Below are 18,880 nucleotides of genomic sequence, written 5' to 3'. Positions count from 1 at the left end.
GAGGTTACCCGTAGGTCTTTCTCACACACATTTTTGATGAAGTTAGGGTCATTTTAAACCTATCATACAAAACGCCTATGAAGGTAACCATTAGGGGGATGATATGCAAAATCCTGCTGAAACAGACCATACGGGTACGCGATTAAGCACTGATAGAAATTTAACAACGAGTCTTCTTCTTGCATATTCTATAGATGTAGATTACATCAAGGATATAATACAGAAAAACTGGACCATAATTCTGGAGGATAATAGGATAAAGTACAAGAGGCAGGACCACATTTTACATATAGAAGAGGACCAAATTTAAAAAGCCTTTTAGAAAGGCATGAACAGGAGCATACATCTAGAAATAGTATGGGTAAATGTGGACATCGCCAGCAGTGCAAGTTCATAAAATTAGGAAACCAGTATACTATTAATACTATAATCTGATCAATACTGTGGGTTTGTTAATATAAACTGAGACCACAGTGGCCTACTGATACAAGGTTATCCTGTTTTTCCACCTAAAAATGGTTAAGAAATGACTTGCAGTTTCAGAGCACAGTCCTTGGTCAATTGTGATTGTTTCTCAAACACTAACTTGTCTTTGCTTTGGCTCATTAGCAGCAGTACAAAGAACTGCCTGCTCACACCCTTGTTCTCCGCTCCCCCTTCCCTGTTTATTACCTTAAGACAATCCCAAAGTTGATAAATATTACCTGTGGCAGGCACCATTTTTAAAACTACAACCACCCTTGTCACTATCATATGTTCATTCATCAGTTAACTCTGTTACCTGATGGTTTCCAGCCCCCTCATAAGAGCAACTAACAGGGTCTCTACCAGCTTCGCTCCCCACCCTGCCCCCTATTCCCTCCCGCCCCCAGTGGTCCCTCCTTTATTACACTCAAAAACCCCTCCCATCTTTCCAGTAGCCAACCACAGTGGTAACCCAACACTAACTCCTCCATCTTCCCACTACTATCACACCTCCTCAACTAACATGTACAAGCATACCTTACCTATGCTGACTGCATGCACTCTCTTTGCATATCTTACATCCTACCAAAGCTCTATCATTCCCGCACTCAACCACTACCACTGTACTACTACTCACACCACCACTCATGTCTCACCCTCACTCAGCTCCCCTCCCACCAACTCAAGAACCATCCCTATGCAGCCCCCACATATTCTACCAACTATATTACTCAAACATAAAGCATCCCTACAACTTAACATAGTAACCCTCCCACCATACCTGTTACCAAAGAGCACAATCATAAAGTTTCCCTTATAAACAAACACATTCAAAAACTGAGAAAACTAATAACCTCATGCATATCAAAACTAGTCCTAAGTGGAGATATCCACCCCAACCCTGGCCCTACCATCTCCAACCCCAGTCCTCATAATCGGACTAGAAACCACAACTTCTCCCATATTACAGCCAATAGAAAGCCAAATGACTCCCTTCTACTAAGCCTAAATATTAGAAGTATATCCAACAAAGTCCATGAACTCCATGCCACCATAGACTTGTACTCCCCAGATATAGTCATCCTGACAGAAACCTGGCTAAAACCTCACATTACCAGTGAGCAAATACTCCCTACAGGTTATGGCATACTAAGAGTAGACCGGCTAAACAAGAAAGGAGGCGGTGTAGCTATAATATTTAAACAGCATCTAAACATCCAGATCTTAAAATCATCAGCACCACAAATAGGCAATGAAGAAATAATATATACCAACCTCAAAATAAACCAAAACAAAACCATCAACATAATTGGATGCTACTTCCCACCTGGCCAAAACATCCCTCCACTAGAAAACCTCCTCAGCTGGTCTACCCACCATCTCCCCCAGGAAACTATCATTTTAGGTGATTTCAATATTGACTGGCAGTCCTGTTCCGGCAACCATCCAACCTATCATGTAAACCTTCATGGCTTCACCCAACTAGTCCAGTCGCCAACCAGGATAAATAAAAACTCCAGCAAGCACACTACCCTGGATTGGATACTAGTCAGTAAGAGCCCCCAGTCATATATAACAGGCTGCTTATCAGATAGCCTCAGTGATCACTCCCCAACATTCCTACTGAAAAAATACCTATACCAAGCTAAACCTGTGGTCTACCATCAGATACGTAAAAAAATAAACTTTAACCCGCTCACATTTATCTCATCCCTCAAAGAATGTAACTGGCATCCTCTAAAGTACCTCAGTCTTGATGACGCAGTTGAATTTTTTAATACTACCTTCCTGAGCATCCTCCTTAATTACCATGCCCCCATAAGACTTTCCAGAATCAAAGCACAACCCTCCCCATGGCTACAGAAAAACCACTAAGTCAGAAATGAAAAACAGGGATAAAGCCTGGGAGCACTGGCACAAAACCAAGACCCCCTCATCTAGACAGAAATTCTTAGAACTACGCAATAGAGTCAAAAAGCTAATAAAACAGGACAAATTCCAATACTACCAGTCTGCCCTAGACTCCTCCTAACACAGCCCCAAACAATTCTGGTCCTCCATAAACTCCATCCTCCACCCAGGTAAAGTCAGTACCCCTCCTCCTAACATCCCTCACTCCTCAGAAAATATTGCTACCTCATTCAACACACACTTCACACAAACCATACTATCACTAGCTAAACAACACAACCCCCCCTCCAACCCACACCTTCAACTACTAATCTCCCCACTGCCTTCTCTTTTTCTCCTGTACCTACCTCCAACATAAAAAACTCTTAACTAAACTTAAACCCACCAAATTAGCAGCAGACAACCTCCCAAGTGAATACCTACAAATCGCAGCTGATGCTCTGGCCTACCCAGTATCCATCTTGATTAACCGATCTCTGTCAGAAAGTTATGTTCCCACACTGTGGAAAGTATCACATATAATTCTCCTCCACAAAGACGGACCCTCCACAGAACTAACCAATTACCGCCCCATAGCTATTCTCTCTCCACTCTCCAAAATACTAGAGAGAGGCATACACTCTCAGGTCTCAGACTACCTCCTTACTAACAACCTCTTTTTCAATACTCGGCATGGTTTCCGACCAAACCATAGCACCACCACTGCCTTACTCTCCTTTACTAACACTATCCTTCAGCATAAAAACAATGGCTATCTCTCCTCTGCTACTTTCCTAGACCTATCTAAAGCATTTGACATGGTCCCACACAAACAACTTATCTCTGTCCTCAATAACCTATCCTTCTCACAATCAGTCACCAACTGGTTTCAGAGTTACCTGTCTGGCCACCAACAATCCTTTGTATGGCAGAACGACATATCTCCCCAACTACCTGTCTCCATAGGGGTTCCCCAAGGATCCATCCTTGGACCCCTACTCTTCTCTGTTTTCACAAATAATCTAGCCTCTGCCACCACACATGGCACACTCATACAATACGCAGGTGACTCGACCATCATCTGCTCAGCCCAGTCCCTACCCAAACTGCAAAAATTCACACAGGAAGCCTTTTCCTCTGTTGAAACTTGGTTATCCGATGCCCAATTAATACTCAACCCAAACAAAACTAAACTACTCATCTTCCAACCCACCAAACATACTCAGAACAACTCTCACTTTAACATCACAGCAAAAGACAACACCACTATATACCCAACTGAACACACCAAATTGCTAGGAGTGGAAATAGACAATAAACTAAAATTTGACATTCACATATCCATGACCATAAAAAAAGTCCACAAAAAACTAGGAGCGTTATACAGAAATAAGCATCTTCTCACCAAAGCAGCAAAGATTTCAATAGCAAATTCCCACCTTATCTCCACCCTACTTTATGCCTCTCCAATATATACCAACCTAAGGCAATGCGATCTAAACAAGCTAGAGACCTGCTACAACAAAATTGCCAAATTCGCCACAGTGGCATCCTACCGTAGTCACCACTGTCTCTCACTTGCTGAACTGGGCTGGCTTGAACTCCCTCACCTCCTTCAATGGTATCAACTCTCACTCGCCCACAAACTAGTAAACCATCCACTAAATGTCCCATCCCTCCAGAATCTACTCCAACCCTATCGCACCACCAGACCACTAAGATCCAGCAACAAAAATCACTTGCAGATCACTAAAGCCAATAACTCTGCTGGTGAAGCACTATTCTCTTGCACCATAGCCAAATTATGGAACTCCCTCCCACCCACCATTACCTCCGTACCATCATGCACCCACTTCAAAACTTTACTAAAAGCGCACCTAAAAACATGATGGCTATGCCCTTGCAACTCCCACTCTAATATCACCCACCCCATCCAACCACTACCTTTCTTTCCACTCCATTAACTACCTTGATTATAGCAAGCTCAGATGCTCATAAGCCTAGTACTTATACAGCAGGAACTTCTTATTTTAACATTTGTTAATGTCTGTTATGTACTTCACAGATAAAGATTCTAGCTGTCTACTGATGTACTATGTTCTTCATCTGTAAATATTTTGTAAGTAATTGCTATGTAAATTGTTAATCGCTATGTAATCCAATGTAACTACTGTCTGTTTATTTTAACTGTGGAGCTTTTCTCCCCGGGCCTCCGCTGAAAATGGACCTACGTCCAGTCGGACACGCCCGGTCAACAAATATAAATAAATAAAAAATAAATAAATAAATATTAGAAATAGGCAGTATGCAATAAGAGGTAAACAGTTTGAATGAATACGTTTCTTCTTCTTCTTCTGGCTGCTCCCGTTAGGGGTCGCCATAGCAGATCAACTGTTTCCATTTCTTCTTGTCCACTACATCTTGCTGTGTCACACCAACCACCTGCATGTCCTCTCTCACCACATCCATAAACCTTATCTTAGGCCTCCCTCTTTTCCTGTTACCCGGCAGCTTCATCTTTAGCATCTTTTTCCCAATATACTCTGCATCCCTCCTCAGCACATGTCCAAACCAACGTAATCTTGCCTCTCTGGCTTTGTCTCCAAACCTTCCAACCTGGGCTGACCCTTTAATATACTTATTCCTAATCCTGAACATCCTCGTCACACCCAGCGCAAATCTTAACATCTTCAACTCTGCCACGTCAAGCTCTGACTCCTGCCTTTTTGTCAATGCCACTGTCTCCAACCCATATAACATAGCTGGTCTCACTACCGTCTTGTAGACCTTCCCTTTCACTCTTACTGGTACTCGTCTGTCACAAATCACTCCTGACACTCTTCTCCACCCACTCCATCCTGCCTGTACTCTCTTCTTCACCTCTCTTCCACTCCCACCATTACTCTGAACTGCTGATCCCAAGTACTTAAACTCATCCACCTTCACCACCTCTACTCCCTGCAGCCTCACCATTCCTCTATCCTCCCTCTCATTCACACACATATATTCTGTCTTAGTCCTGCTGACCTTCATTCCTCTTCTCTCTAGAGCATATCTCCACCTCTCCAGGGTCTCCTCCACCTGTTCTCTACTCTCACTACAGATCAGAATGTCATCTGCAAACATCATAGTCCACGGGGACTCCTGTCTGATGTCTGTCAATCTGTCCATCACCATTGCAAATAAGAAAGGGCTCAGAGCTGATCCTTGATGTAATCCCACCTCCACCTTAAACGCATCTGTCACTCCCACCGCAGACCTCACCGTTGTCACACTACCCTCGTACATATCCTGTACCACTCTTACATACTACTTTGACACTCCCGACTTCCTCATACAATACCACAACTCCTCTCTAGGCACCCTGTCCGTATGCTGTCTCTAAATCCACAAAGACACAATGCAACTCCTTCTGAACTTCTCTGGGTACTTACGTATTATCGCAACCAGATTTTCGCGGTAATGCTAGTTGCTTTGGTTTACGTGGAAAAACACTAATACAGTCTTACAAACATTACAGAAAATATGTTGTAGAAGTTTATAAGGTTTAACAATGTTTACTATTAAATTCACTGACAAAATGAGTCTTGAAAATAGGTTTCCCATGTTACCGCCAGCATGTAATGTCAGCTAAGCTTGCCCTGTACTGCTTTATATGCGTTCCTTTTCTCGTGCCATCAAAAGTTGTCAAAGCTTTAGTTCAGCTTTTCTACACTGAACTCAGTACAACAGCAACTGCACAATCCGCATCTTCTCAAGCTTTGTATGCAGAAAAACAGTACAAGATCAACTAAACAATCCCTGTCTCTAGAGTCGTATCACATACTTACAAAAAAAGAAATGAAAACGGGCATTGCAGTAAAACTACAAGCATCAGTACATAAAATCAAAGCAGAACTTAACAAAGTTTATTAAGCAACCTTTCATTATTTTGTTTGAAACTTACTTGGTACTTCACATAAATTAAATTGCATGTCTCCGATTTACTGTATACTGTATGAAAATGACCAATACATACTTTACCTATATTACGTTCATGTGTCCAGTTTTTTCTTTTCTTCAAAAACATTTAGTTTACATATGGTAAACTGGAAGAATAATCCTTCCGACTGGTATCCCGTTTCTTATTTTAAGTAGCAACTCCAAAAATAACAAACTAAAGCAGAAAAATAAATCTGGAAAACACCTTACACATTGTACGCTAAGTCCCACAGTGCTTTCAGGCCAATATACAAACACACGCGACCACTCTTAGTGCTGAACTCAATACTAGATGTTTTTACAGCACGCAAGCCACAAATCCTAAAATTGTACATGATAATTGCCTAAAAAAGCACTACCAATTTCCCAGAACACTCTTGAACACTTACCCTTCCGTAATACACATATTTTTCACTTGCTTACTTAACCTCAATAAAGTACATTGTATCTCAAAATCTGGTTGCGATAATACGTAAGTACCCTTCTCTGTACTTCTCCATCAACACTCTCAGAGCAAACATCGCATCTGTAGTGCTCTTTCCTGGCATGAAACCATACTGCTGATCACTAATCATCACCTCCCTTCTTAACCTAGCTTCCATTACTCTTTCCCATAACTTCATGCTGTGAATGAATGCGCTTCTATAAAATGTGTATTGAAGCTAAAAGCACTTGCCAGATAAAATACATGTTTTATATTTTTAGTGTTACTAATTTAATAAATTTTAATCAAAGGTATTATATTAGCATAGGCTATGTACATACATAAATTGATGTTTTACTGACATATTCGTGTATTTATTTATTTTATTTAGCTTATAAACTAATATATCGTTTTAGATAAGAGTCCGCTTGAGGTGCTTATGAGTTTTTGAGTTTTCAGATCGGTTATAAATACAACTATATATAAAAAATATTTTTAGTAGTGTATTATACACTCCTAGAATTTTACAAACACATTTATATTTTTGTAGTGTTCATGATTTTATGATCCTATGAGTCTGTTTTTTTGATTGAGTAATATTGTTTGATTTATCTTCAACAATGGGTAAAACACTTTTCTGATACTTTTTTTATAGCTTTTAACAATTTTAATGTTTGTCAGTATTTTGAAAGGTTAAAAAGTATGGGTACTTTAAAATACGAAGCAGTCCCAACTAAATGTTTAATTGTGTAATTGATTTTGAACGTGAGTATAAAATGAAGTCTTCTGTGTTGAGTTGTCTGATGAAGTTGGGGTATATGCCTCGACGAAAGCGCTTACAATGATAAATAAGTTTGTGTGAAGTAAAAGCAGCCAGCTTGCTTTTTGTTTTTGTTTTTACCAAGTTAGTAGTCTGAACAGTCTTTATTAGTTCTAATAATAAAAACAAGGGAGGATAAGTGAGATTATAATAAGTAGTGAAAAGCTGTTAAAAAGCTGTTCTGCAGTGAAACACAATGGCGTGCAAAGGGATTTGGTGAGATACAAATGGAACATATTTTTCACAATAAAGTAAACTTTATAGGCGTGACATTTGGTTGAATATGAAAATGTAGTAAGTCAATGGAGAAAGATACCGAAATATATAACTTTTCCACCAAGCTAAATTTTTTTTTTCATTTATTGTCTCAGAAAAAGACAAATGTTGAATACTTGTGTATTAGGCAAAGCAGTATATTTAGTTGGAATATATACTTTCCCCACTCAAATAGGAAGAGTTATTAGAGATTTTATTATTAGCTTTATTTGGGGCTCAAGGCTGAACCAGGTGAGAAGAGGGATAATTTATAATAAAAGAAGCGGGTGGTTTGAATTAAAAAAAAAAAAAACAGGGCTGTATTTAGCATCTGTACATTTATTTTGAATAATGAAAAAGGTAAAGGACAAAAATGATAAGTAGGATGCAAGATAAAAATGTATGGGAAGAATAAAGGAACAGGACGGAAAAAAAAGAATGTCAATAACGAAGTTATGGAAATTAAACGTAAGTGAGACTGTTGGGAAAAGAAAAGAATGGTATTCATATGATTTTAGAAAAATACATTTTAGAAAAATAATTTGGTGTACCCATGGAAGGAATTAAAAGAACATGAAAAAAGGCAGTAAGAGACAGAAGAAAAAGGTTTGAATTTTTCATGAAGCAGAGGATTTTTTTGTTGTAGCGGTGGAAGGGGATATGAAATGTAAGCTGATGGAGGGAAAAATGTGTTGACTGTAGTGAAGAAAAAACTTTGATTGTAAAAAGAAATAATTTTGGGAAACGTTCAAAAATGGATGTAGAGTGGAAGTATTTAAATGTTTTGATATGATATATAGGTAGTATAATAAAGAAATATGATATTGATAAATGGATAAAACTCTGTTTGACAGTATGGGTGTTGAGAATTTATTTTTATATAACAAGAAAATGGAAGAGGATGATGTATTTAGCTGAAATAAGATTTTTGTGGAAAACAGGGTGGGAGGTAGAGGGTAAACGTAAAAGAAAAAAAGAAACGGTTGATAAGTTCTTTTGTGTTGATAATGTGTAAATAATTTAAGTATGAATAAAAAAATGTGTGCAAGTGATTTAAAGTTTTTTATACAGTATAACATGAATGTAATTGTTAGTAAAGCACCACTGTTTTTTTTTTCGGTAACTGCCATGGGATCTTTTGCATCTATCTGAGCTGCCACCAACTCAGGGAGATGGGACCTTGGTTTAATGCCTCATCTGAAGGACAGTGGACTTGAAAGTCTTCATTTCTGTGGAGAGACAAATGATTGATATTTTACGTAAGGAGATGAAATATTTTCCCCTCTGTTTGGCATTGAGTTTGTGATAACTAATGCATGTGAAGTTAAGTGCACAGTAGTCATTTCTTATCCTTTCATTTTGAATCTGCAGACGTATTCTTCATTCTAAAGGTGAACTAAGTGAAGATAGGCATAAACAGTATGAAGAATTTGCAACCTCTTACCAGAAGCTGCTGGCAAATACACAGTCTCTTGCAGACCTTTTGGATGAAAACATGCCTGATTTGCCACCGGACAAAGCAACACAGGAGGGTAAGATTTATTAGCTATGTCCTGATCAGTCACATCAGAGATTTTTCTAGTCGTCTTCAGTGTTTGATACTGCTAATATAAGATTTTGTATATGGGTGTTGTACACACTTAAGTGGGATGTTGTTGGGCTTTTAAATTTATGAAGTATTTGGTGCAATAATCTTTGCAGGTTAAACAGTATTTCAAAGGAACATTTATCATCAGGTTTAAGTGGATCACTCAGTTTTTCGAGTATCATTGAACTACAAGCAGCAAACCAACTCAACGTAAATGAAAGAATATGGACCTCTGAAACACTTCTAAAGAAATGTTTTGTTGTTATTCAATGAGGGGATTTTTTCATGTTTTTGTTCAATTGCTCTTTTACTTAAATTTTTTGTCATGATTTCTAGTATTTATTTGATATTTCTTAAGTGAATTTTGAATGCCATATAAGCCTCATCCTGTATCTTAAGACTTGTATGAGAATTTTCAGAAACATCTAAGGAATTCTGTGTGTACATTTGAAGAATAGTCCCCTTTTTATGTTAATTGTTTAGAAACACTGCTACAGTAGAATTCCTTAAGCTTGGGAATTGACTGCAGGCCAGATGTCAGTCTTTTAGCTCAAATTTAGAAGCAGATGGATGTACCCATTGCTGAGCTTTTATCTTCCCTATACCAGGGATGTCAGCAGGCTGTTCCTCACTAAAGGAGAGTAGCCTTTTCCATCTACATTTGTTTTTTTTTTTTTTTTTTTTTTAATAGGTTCATAGGTTCATACTAGGCTATCTGCCCGAGGGCATTTACAAGCCTAGCCCATCGTTTTGTGGCTTACGCCACCCCTTTAGTATGGGGAACTATACCCATTATTTTGCTGTGCCTCTGTCGAGCAGTGACACTGAGGTTATCCCTGGGGTATATCTGTGATCTCCCATCCATTGGTCAAGATTTCTCTTGAACAAGGCCAGCGAGGTGCTCTGCCTCACATGTACCGGGATTTTGTTCCACAGGATAGGGAGTCTTTGGGTGATGAATCTATCCCTCCAGCACGTCCTATTAATAGCCGTGTCAAGGTTTAAGTCTCCCGCCCTTGTGGCTCTGATGGATCTAGATTTTTCGAGGTGAAGCATATTCATCAAATCTGGGTTTGACATGGCCTTGTATGTTAGGCAAAGGTCACCTCTGAGCAAGCGGTAAGTGACTGAATAGAGCTGGAGTTCTTTCAGTCGGGCAGCATAGGACAGATTTTTGAGACCCTTTATCCTTTTGGTGAGGAACTTTTGTGGCCTCTCCAGCTGCTGCAAGTATCGGGTCAGATACATTCCGAATGGGGCATTGTACTCAATCATTGGTCTGATGAGTGATGAGTAAAGGGAGACTATGACCTCCCTTGATCTAGATGAGAATCCCTTCATGATAAGGTGGGCAATGTAGAAGGTCTTCCTAACTACTTTAGCTACATGGGTGTCGAATGACAGACTACTATCAACCTGGGTCCCCAGGTCCCTGATAACTTCTTCTGTGCTCAGTGGATTGCCACCTATTTGGTAGCTAGGGGTAACCTTGTTTTCCCGAAGGGTATGACTATGCATTTTGGCATTTAACTTTAGGCCGTGGCTCTGGCACCAGTTATCCGCTTTCTGTGAGACCCTTCTGAAGGATATCTGTATCAGATGTGTTTTCTACTATGGCCCAGTTTGCAGTCATCTGCAAACTTTGTCAGCCATAACCCTCCTGTGTTTGCTTGTACTGAAAAGTAGATGCCAAACAAGAGTGGGCCCAGGACTGAGCCCTGTGGGACACCACTTGTGACAGGCTTTGAGTCTGACATGGCGCCAGCAACTCTGACCCTGTGGGTTCTGTCACTCAGCCAGTTTGCAACCCATCTTGTGATGTATGGGTTGACATTTAAGCTGATGAGTTTTTCAATGATACCCGAGTGGGGTATTGTATCGAAGGCCTTAGCCAGATCGAGGTAGGCTGTATGGACTGCCTTTCCCTCATCAATGGCTTTGGTGACTGTTTGAAAAAGTCAACCAAGTTTAAAAGGCATGATCTGCCTTTGACAAAGCCAAACTGGGTTGGATCCAAAGTCTGCAAATTCCTATGTCTTTATTTATGAGGTCCATTATGATCCTCTCCATGGCTTTGCAGATAAGGCTTGTCAAGCTAATGGGCGGTAATTTCCAGGGTCGGTGGAGGCACCGCCTTTGTGAAGTGGTACCACAGTTGCAGTGCGCCACTCCTGGGTGTATCCAGAGGTAAGACTTTGATTAAACAGCTGTCCTAGCTGTGGGTTTAATTCCTCTTTGAGTTCATGGAGCACACAGCCGGGGACACCATCAGGTCCCATGGATGCTGTGTTTTTTGCTTTGGAGAGAGCAGTTCTCACTTGGGCGCTGGAGATGTTTGGGGGGCTGCAAGCGCTTGCTATAGATATCTCTCCTTTTGGGGAGGGGAGAAGTTTGCACTGAACCTGTCAGCCAGTATGTTGGCAATGTCTGTAGGATCAGTAATCTTCACATCATTTTGAACTAGCTCTGAGCATATCTGGGAGTTTCCTCCCAGGTTTCTAACATAGCTAAAGAAGGCCTTATGATTGTCTTTTGAGTCTTTAGCTATTTTTCTCTCGAAATTTGCTTTGGATGATTTTATGAGAGCTCTTAGTTTTTACTTATAGTGATCAAGGGTGTCTTACCTTTTAAGGATTTTGCTCTATCTTGTAGTAGCTTCCTCCTTTTGTTGTAGAGTTTGTTTATGGCTGGGGTCCACCAGACTGACGCTTGCCTTTGGTACAAAGAGTCTTTGTTTTGCTTGGGATTGCCTTATCCATGCAGTCCTGCAGGTGCTGGTAGAAGGCATTTGTAAGTGATTCAGCGGCTTGAGTACTGTTTTCCACCGGCTCCGGGGCCTTAAAGGAGACCACACTAGTCTTTAGAACTGTGCAGTGCGCTTTAGAGAAGTTCTTTACTGTGGTCTTTTATTTCAGGTGGGGTGGGATGAGGACCTCCAGCGAGATTAGTTTGTGGTCTGATCTCACCAGTGAGGGGTACACCTCCGGTGTTGAACATTGTGCTCCCATGTTCGTGATGATGAGATCAAGTATGTTATCTCCTCTTGTGGGGATGGTGACTAGTTGTTCCATGGCATTTGAGTTTATGAATTCCAGGAACTTTTGGGCTAGGGTGTTTGGGCTTGAGTAGTGTTCCCAGTCTATATTAGGGTAATTGAAGTCACCTAGTATGATGGTGTTTGGTGATACATTTATCCCTCTAGTGTTTTCAGGAAGGCCATGTGAGGTTCCTGAGTTTGTGAGGGTGGCCTGTAACATGCTACAATTTGCAGAGCAGTCTTGCCTATGGTTAATTGCACCTGGATGGTCTCCGATGCATCGTGCGTTGCCACCAGTTTTGAGGTGTGGGTGTCCTTGATGAATATGGATACCCCCCCCTCCTTTCTTGGTATTGTCCGGATTTTGGGGCGGAACGCATGATATGAGGTAAAACCTGATAGCGCTGGGGTGCTCTCAGGAGCCTTGAACCAGGTTTCTGTCACAGCACAGACATCGATGTTCTCCATACTGAGAAGGGCCTCGAGTGCGTGCAATTTGAGATTTAGACTTCTGGCATTGAGCAGCATTACCCTTAGTTTTTTTCCTTTTTTGTGTTCTAGGGTGGTAGGTTTAGAATTTGAGCCTTGCCTAAAAAGGCACTATGGGGTGGCAAGAGCCTTTGCCAATATCCGGAATCCCAGGGTGACAGGTGCAAGCCGTCCCTTAAGCAGCGTGGCTTGTCCAGCATGTCATCCCAGGCAGACAGACACTGGATCCCCTTTGAATGACACCAGTGTTTAAGCCAATTGTTAAAGCTGATCATCTTATCTCTGTATTGTGGCATCATTCTTGGTGAAGGTAGGATACTGCTCAAGGTCAGGGTCATACCTGCCTGGGCTACATAATCAGAGAGCTCCTCAATGTCTCTTTTCATGTAGTCCAAGGAGGTACGTCTCAGGTCGTTTACACCAGCGTGGACAATGACTGAGTCATATTTGTACCTGCTGTTGAGAGACCTGAGTGCTTGCGTTATGTGGCGGATTCTAGCGCCCGACAGGCAGCTTACTGTGACCTTCTCCTTACTCAGTCTGATGAGCAGGACGTCAGTGTGTCTGACTATGGAGTCACCAATGACTAGTGTGTCTGGCATTGTGTTTGGCCTTAAGGGCTGTGACTGTTTGACACTCTGACTGTGAGGTCTATATGTTGCAGGTGTTGTGTTCTGAGGTGGTGGTTGTTTGGGTGTCTGCTTTGGTGGCCTCTGCTGTTTTGGTAGATTTTTGATCAGAGCCTCCGAGTATGTCTTTGTGTGTTTGTGTATGATTTGAGGTTGTAATGGTACTATGTGAGACTGGGTCTATAGTGTGTGTGGTAACCTTCTCCTCCTGACTGGTCTTGCCAGTCCTATGTTGAGAGAGCTCAGCCTCCAGTTTGGCCGTATAGTTGCATCTCTCGCATGTATTTGTGTTTTGTGGGAGGAGGAGAGGGTTGTCTGTGTACATGAGGCAATTGTAACATTGCCTCAATATTCCCAGGTTAACCAGCTGAGCAGGAGAGGACACTAGCAACTGATCCCTCGACATGCTAGAAGGAATAGACAAAAAAAAACTTTAAAAAAGATTCCGGGGACGTGGGTGACCGAGAAATGGGGGTTGCCTTTTTGGGGTACTATCTATGACAAGAGTGCCGTATCAAGGTAATAAGTACTGTAGGAGCAAGTGCTACATTTAACAGATAGAGAATAGTCTACTTGGAGTCAAGTAGAGATGATCTTTTTAATTATAGGATAAGCTGATTAGATCAGTAGTATAGTTCGAGGAAGGTAGTTTTAAGGGAAAATTTGAAGAGTGGACTTTAGGTAGCCGAATAGTTTAAACCTGCTTAACGCGCTGCCCTACTGTGCAACAGTGGCAACTCCGCTAAATCGGCTAAATCGCTAATGCGCGCTAAAGCGTGCTTTATAGCAGGGGGCTGGAAAAGACAGGAAATGACCAATAAACTACAAGTTACTGCCTTAAACCACTCCTCTGAGGACAAATGAAGGAGTTATGGAAATGACCCCTAGTGGCCAATAAAACTACAGTTTCAAGTCAGTAACCACCTCTCCGGGGGGGCAGGGAAGCTGCTCAATGTTAGTCACTGCCACTGATGAACACAGAGACCCTCCTTCAGCCCAAGCAAAAATGGCCTCACAGAAACTTTCAAACAGTTCAGGAACAGCAAGCCTGTAACTGAACTTTTAACTCTCAGAAAAGTGGGAAAAAGCAAGATTTTTTTTTTGTTTTTGTTTTTACAGAGATAGCAGAGGTTCACAAGTAATATTAAGTTATAACAGTGCAGTAAATGACCCCACACAAGAGTGCTAGGTCAAGGACAGAAAATATGCAAGTTTTAAGAAAAACGATTTAAAATTAAGTGCAAACAGGAAATTCAGCAAACAGCTTTTGGTTGTGCTCTAAATACAGCTACTAATACAGAAATCAAGTTTAACAAGCCAGAAAATGCTCAAGCTAGGCAGCTATGCAGAAAAACTTAGCAAATAAACAGAGAAAAATACTTAAAATCTCAAAAGTGGCTCCCTTCTTCTCTCAGCGTTTTTTCCTCTTGGAGGGTGCTTCACCAACAGCCAACAAGCCTGAAAAGACGCTCAAACCACGAGGCAACTAGGTTTTAAGAGAGGAAGATGAAGGAGTTATGGAAATGACCCCTAGTGGCCAATAAAACTACAGTTTCAAGTCAGTAACCACCTCTCCGGGGGGCAGGGAAGCTGCTCAATGTTAGTCACTGCCACTGATGAACACAGAGACCCTCCTTCAGCCCAAGCAAAAATGGCCTCACAGAAACTTTCAAACAGTATACTGCATTAAGCATACTTCATGTTTTTAGTGGGAGTCCACTTCTTTTCCTGACTTCTTCAGAGAGCAATAAATCACCACATTTTTGTACTCTGCTTTTTTTTTTTTTTTTTTTTTTTTTTACTGCTTATTATCTGTGATATACTATTGTGAATTTGGGGGGACTTTTTTTTTGTTTTCAGTGGCTCATGAAGTTTCTGGAATAAATCACTAACGGGTTAACTTGTGGAGACAAATTTCTCCAAAGACAGCCATTTATTTACAGTACTACTTTTGCTTTGGTGAATAGCATTGAGTCACCTTATTTGAACATGTATTTATTTATTTGACTGTATCTGGGTATGTAAACCAATCTGCGGATCCCTTTCTGTGACAACTGATGCTAGAAGGTAGGGGGTAATATACATTCAGTATATAAAATATTTATCAAAAACATAACAAGCAAGTAATGGAACACGTAGCAGCAGGAGTTAAACTATAAGTCTGCTGAATTAAATCCGTAATCTTAGTGGCTGTGTGCAGCATAAAAACATCATGTATCTATCCATGCTCCATCCAGAGAGTCTTCCATAATGGAGGGGAATAGAAGAAGATGCCTCTTCCCCTGGGAAAGCATGGACAGCTTACAATTGAAAAACTGAAAGACTGATTAAAGAATCTGAGGTTGAGAAGCCTGTGGCCTTGGATACCCTGTTAGCATTGTGCAAAGCTGAGGGTTATATCCGTAAGAGGATACATTTTTGCCCAACCTTTGTCCATACTGTTGTATTATTAGTTTCCCCACGTGTTAGCCTATATGGAAGAACACAGCAGGCTGACAGTATTTGAACCCGTTAAGGTCTTGGATAGTTCTGCAGCTGTTCTATAGCAGGACACCATTCTCCAGGAATCCACGAGGAGCACCATCTCTGTACATGAGTCTACCTCACCCCAGTAGAAATCCCTGCAGATGTTCTTTGTGTTTCACTGTTGCAGTCATCACATTTGGGTTATCTGCTTGCAGTAGCCCTCAGTCTACCTGATTAACAAAGTCTTGGGTCCAGCATCGGTTGCTGTCCCTTCTTCTGTGATGTCAGGTCGTCAGGGGTATAAACATGCAGCCGACGCCATTACATCAGTCTTTCTTGCCGTGCGGTGCTTGAAACAGAAGCAGTTCGCAAGTGCCGGTCGGCCAACTCCTGAAATTTTCGATGTTCTTCATCTCACATTGCTGCAGTCCTGACACTTGGGTAGTCCGCTGTCCACTGTCGGCCCGAATATCAAAGTATAAGGCTGACGTCGGTCATGGCGCATTTAACTGACGTCAGGACGTCAGGGTACAAATGCGCATGACCGGCGTCATATCCTCAGTCTTTTTTGCCGCATGGTCCGATGCAGAAGCAGCATTGCAAGTGCCGGTTGGCGTTGTGAGATTTTTCGATTTAGAAGTTTCAGACCGAGTTCAAAGTTGGCTAAGTACCCCGTTGGGGAATATTTTAGTTTTTTCTTGCCTCAGTCATTTACCGGATGTCAGAAAAGTTAATAATTGCGTTTCTTGTGGGAAACAGATACCGCATAGAGATTATCATACTTTGTGTATTCCTTGCTTAGGGCCTGAGCACGACATTGTTGGCTGTCGCTCTTGTGCTAGATTTAATAAACGCACTATAAAGAGACGGTTGGATTGTGCAAGGTTAGTCTTTGGGAAGCGGTGCAATTATAACATGCCGTCGGATGCTCCGACGCCCGCTTCCTCGAAGCGCAAGGACAAGGCAGTTAAGCCTAGGCTAGAAGAACCGTCTGTACCGGACGCCGGTTCTTTAGAGGTGTCGGTGGAGCCGGTGGCTCCACCGGAGATTTCTTTGTGTTCCCAGAGTGAGACCTTATTATTGCAGGATGTGGCCTCTCAGGAGGCAAGTCAGGCTGAGGGGGCTTCTCAGGTTACTATACTCCCCTCCCTTCCTAAGGTGGCTAGGCCCTCTCCTTCTGTTTCTAAGACTTCTCCCAGGAGCAGGCCAGGTTTAGCTTCAGTTGGTGTTACTCCTAGCTCTTCAGGTACTATGCCCAAGAAGCATATGCTTAAAATGGCAGAAGATTTGATTACTTTAATTAGGGGTTCTATGCCCCCTCCTGCTAAGAGACCTAGGATGGAGCCTGAGCTGGGGGGTTTTGAGCATGCTTCAGATGTTTCAGAGTCTTCGGCTGAAGACTTACAGGAGTACTCTCCTTATTCTGATTCTGATGTGGATGATTCTACTCCTTCTGCTGCTACTCCTGAGGATTTTTCTTTTTCAGAAACTCTTCATTCCATGAGGGAGCATTTTAAGTGGGGGGGGGTCAGGACTTCTCTGATTCCAGGAAACGGCTTAGGGAATTTCTGTTTTTACCCCAGCATAGGCCTTTGGCTATACCTCCTGTTTTGGATGTAGTGGAAGCTGTTTTTACTGAGGCTTCTCTTAATCCTGATTCTTTGCCTCCTGCTCCTGTTAAACCGGATAGGTATTACAGGGTGCCTGAAGTTCATAAGTATCTTTTTAAGAGTCCTAGGGCAGACCCAGAAACTGTTAGCCAGGGGCCTAAGGGTGTTAAGGCTTCTGTTAAGAATCCGGTTCCTACAGACAAGGAGGCTAGGGCCTTGGATAGATGGGGAAAGAAAGTTTATACTTCTTCCACTCTTGCTATGAGGGCTCTGAATTGCCAGTTTCACATGTTGAAATACCAAAACTATCTCCTTTCACAATTGAAGTCTAAGGTTGATGCTCTGGCAGTAGGTATTGATTTTGAAGAGTTGCAAGATTTAGTACATGTTTCTGAACAGGTGGGTAAGCATTCTTTGCAATGTGGTTTTGATGCTGTACAGGCCTCGTCTAGGGTGGCTGCCACTGGGACTGTTCTTCGCAGGCACGCCTGGCTGAGGGATCAGAATTTGTCTGAACATGTTAAAACAAGGATTTTAGATGCTCCTTTACAATCTGACGTGTTGTTTGGTCCTCCTATTGAGACAGTCTTGAAGAAAATGGAAGACAAGGCTAAGTCTATGCAGACTGTTAAAGATTTTTTGCAGGTCCAGCCTCCAAAGTTTAGTAGAAATTGGCCTACTAAGGGGTGGACGTATCCTTCTTATGATCCCCGGTCTAGGGGTAGATCTAGACGTGGTAAGGGCAGAGCTCAGGGCTCTTTCAGGCCTAGGACAGGGAGTTCTCCTGCACAGGCTTCGGGTGAGGGCAGGGGTCAGTCCTTTCGTAAGCAGACCCAATGACCTACCTTTTCAGCTGCCAGAGCCTGCTCGTCTGGCAGCACCTTTGGGAGGAAGGTTGGCACTTTTCAGAGAAAATTGGAGTTTAATTACCCAGGACAGATGGGTATTGGATATCATACACCACAGCTACAGGTTTTATTTCCATACCTTGCCTCCTTTCAAAGGCATGCCAGACGTTCCTCCTCAACAAAGAATAGAGGCTCACAAACAAGTTTCTCTGTTGCTCCAACTAGGGGCCATACAGCCGGTCCCTCTGCCAGAAGTGGGCCTAGGATTTTATTCTCGCCTGTTCCTAGTACCAAAGAAGGGGAACACGTGGAGACCAATTTTGGATTTATCTATCCTCAACACTTATCTGGACATTCCCAAGTTCAAAATGTTGACGT

The 18,880-nt window shown here is 41.8% G+C and overlaps 1 protein-coding gene across 2 annotated transcripts in view; it reads left to right on the top strand.

The window, feature by feature from the left end:
* The window catches only part of UPF2 (UPF2 regulator of nonsense mediated mRNA decay), a 2,519,933-nt gene that overhangs the window by 199,056 nt on the left and 2,301,997 nt on the right, over positions 1 to 18,880 (top strand). For both annotated transcript variants that reach the window (XM_044088310.1, XM_044088311.1), the window contains exon 4: positions 9,207 to 9,367. In XM_044088310.1, coding sequence (XP_043944245.1) covers positions 9,207 to 9,367 — 161 coding nt within the window. The remainder of the gene's footprint in view (positions 1 to 9,206; positions 9,368 to 18,880) is intronic.

The sequence above is a fragment of the Protopterus annectens genome, chromosome 11.part0 (genome assembly GCF_019279795.1).
Source record: "Protopterus annectens isolate FY-2018-M chromosome 11.part0, PAN1.0, whole genome shotgun sequence".
NCBI lineage: Eukaryota > Metazoa > Chordata > Ceratodontiformes > Protopteridae > Protopterus > Protopterus annectens.
Note: the sequence above shows the minus strand (reverse complement) of the source record. Positions and strands in the feature narration are given on the sequence as shown.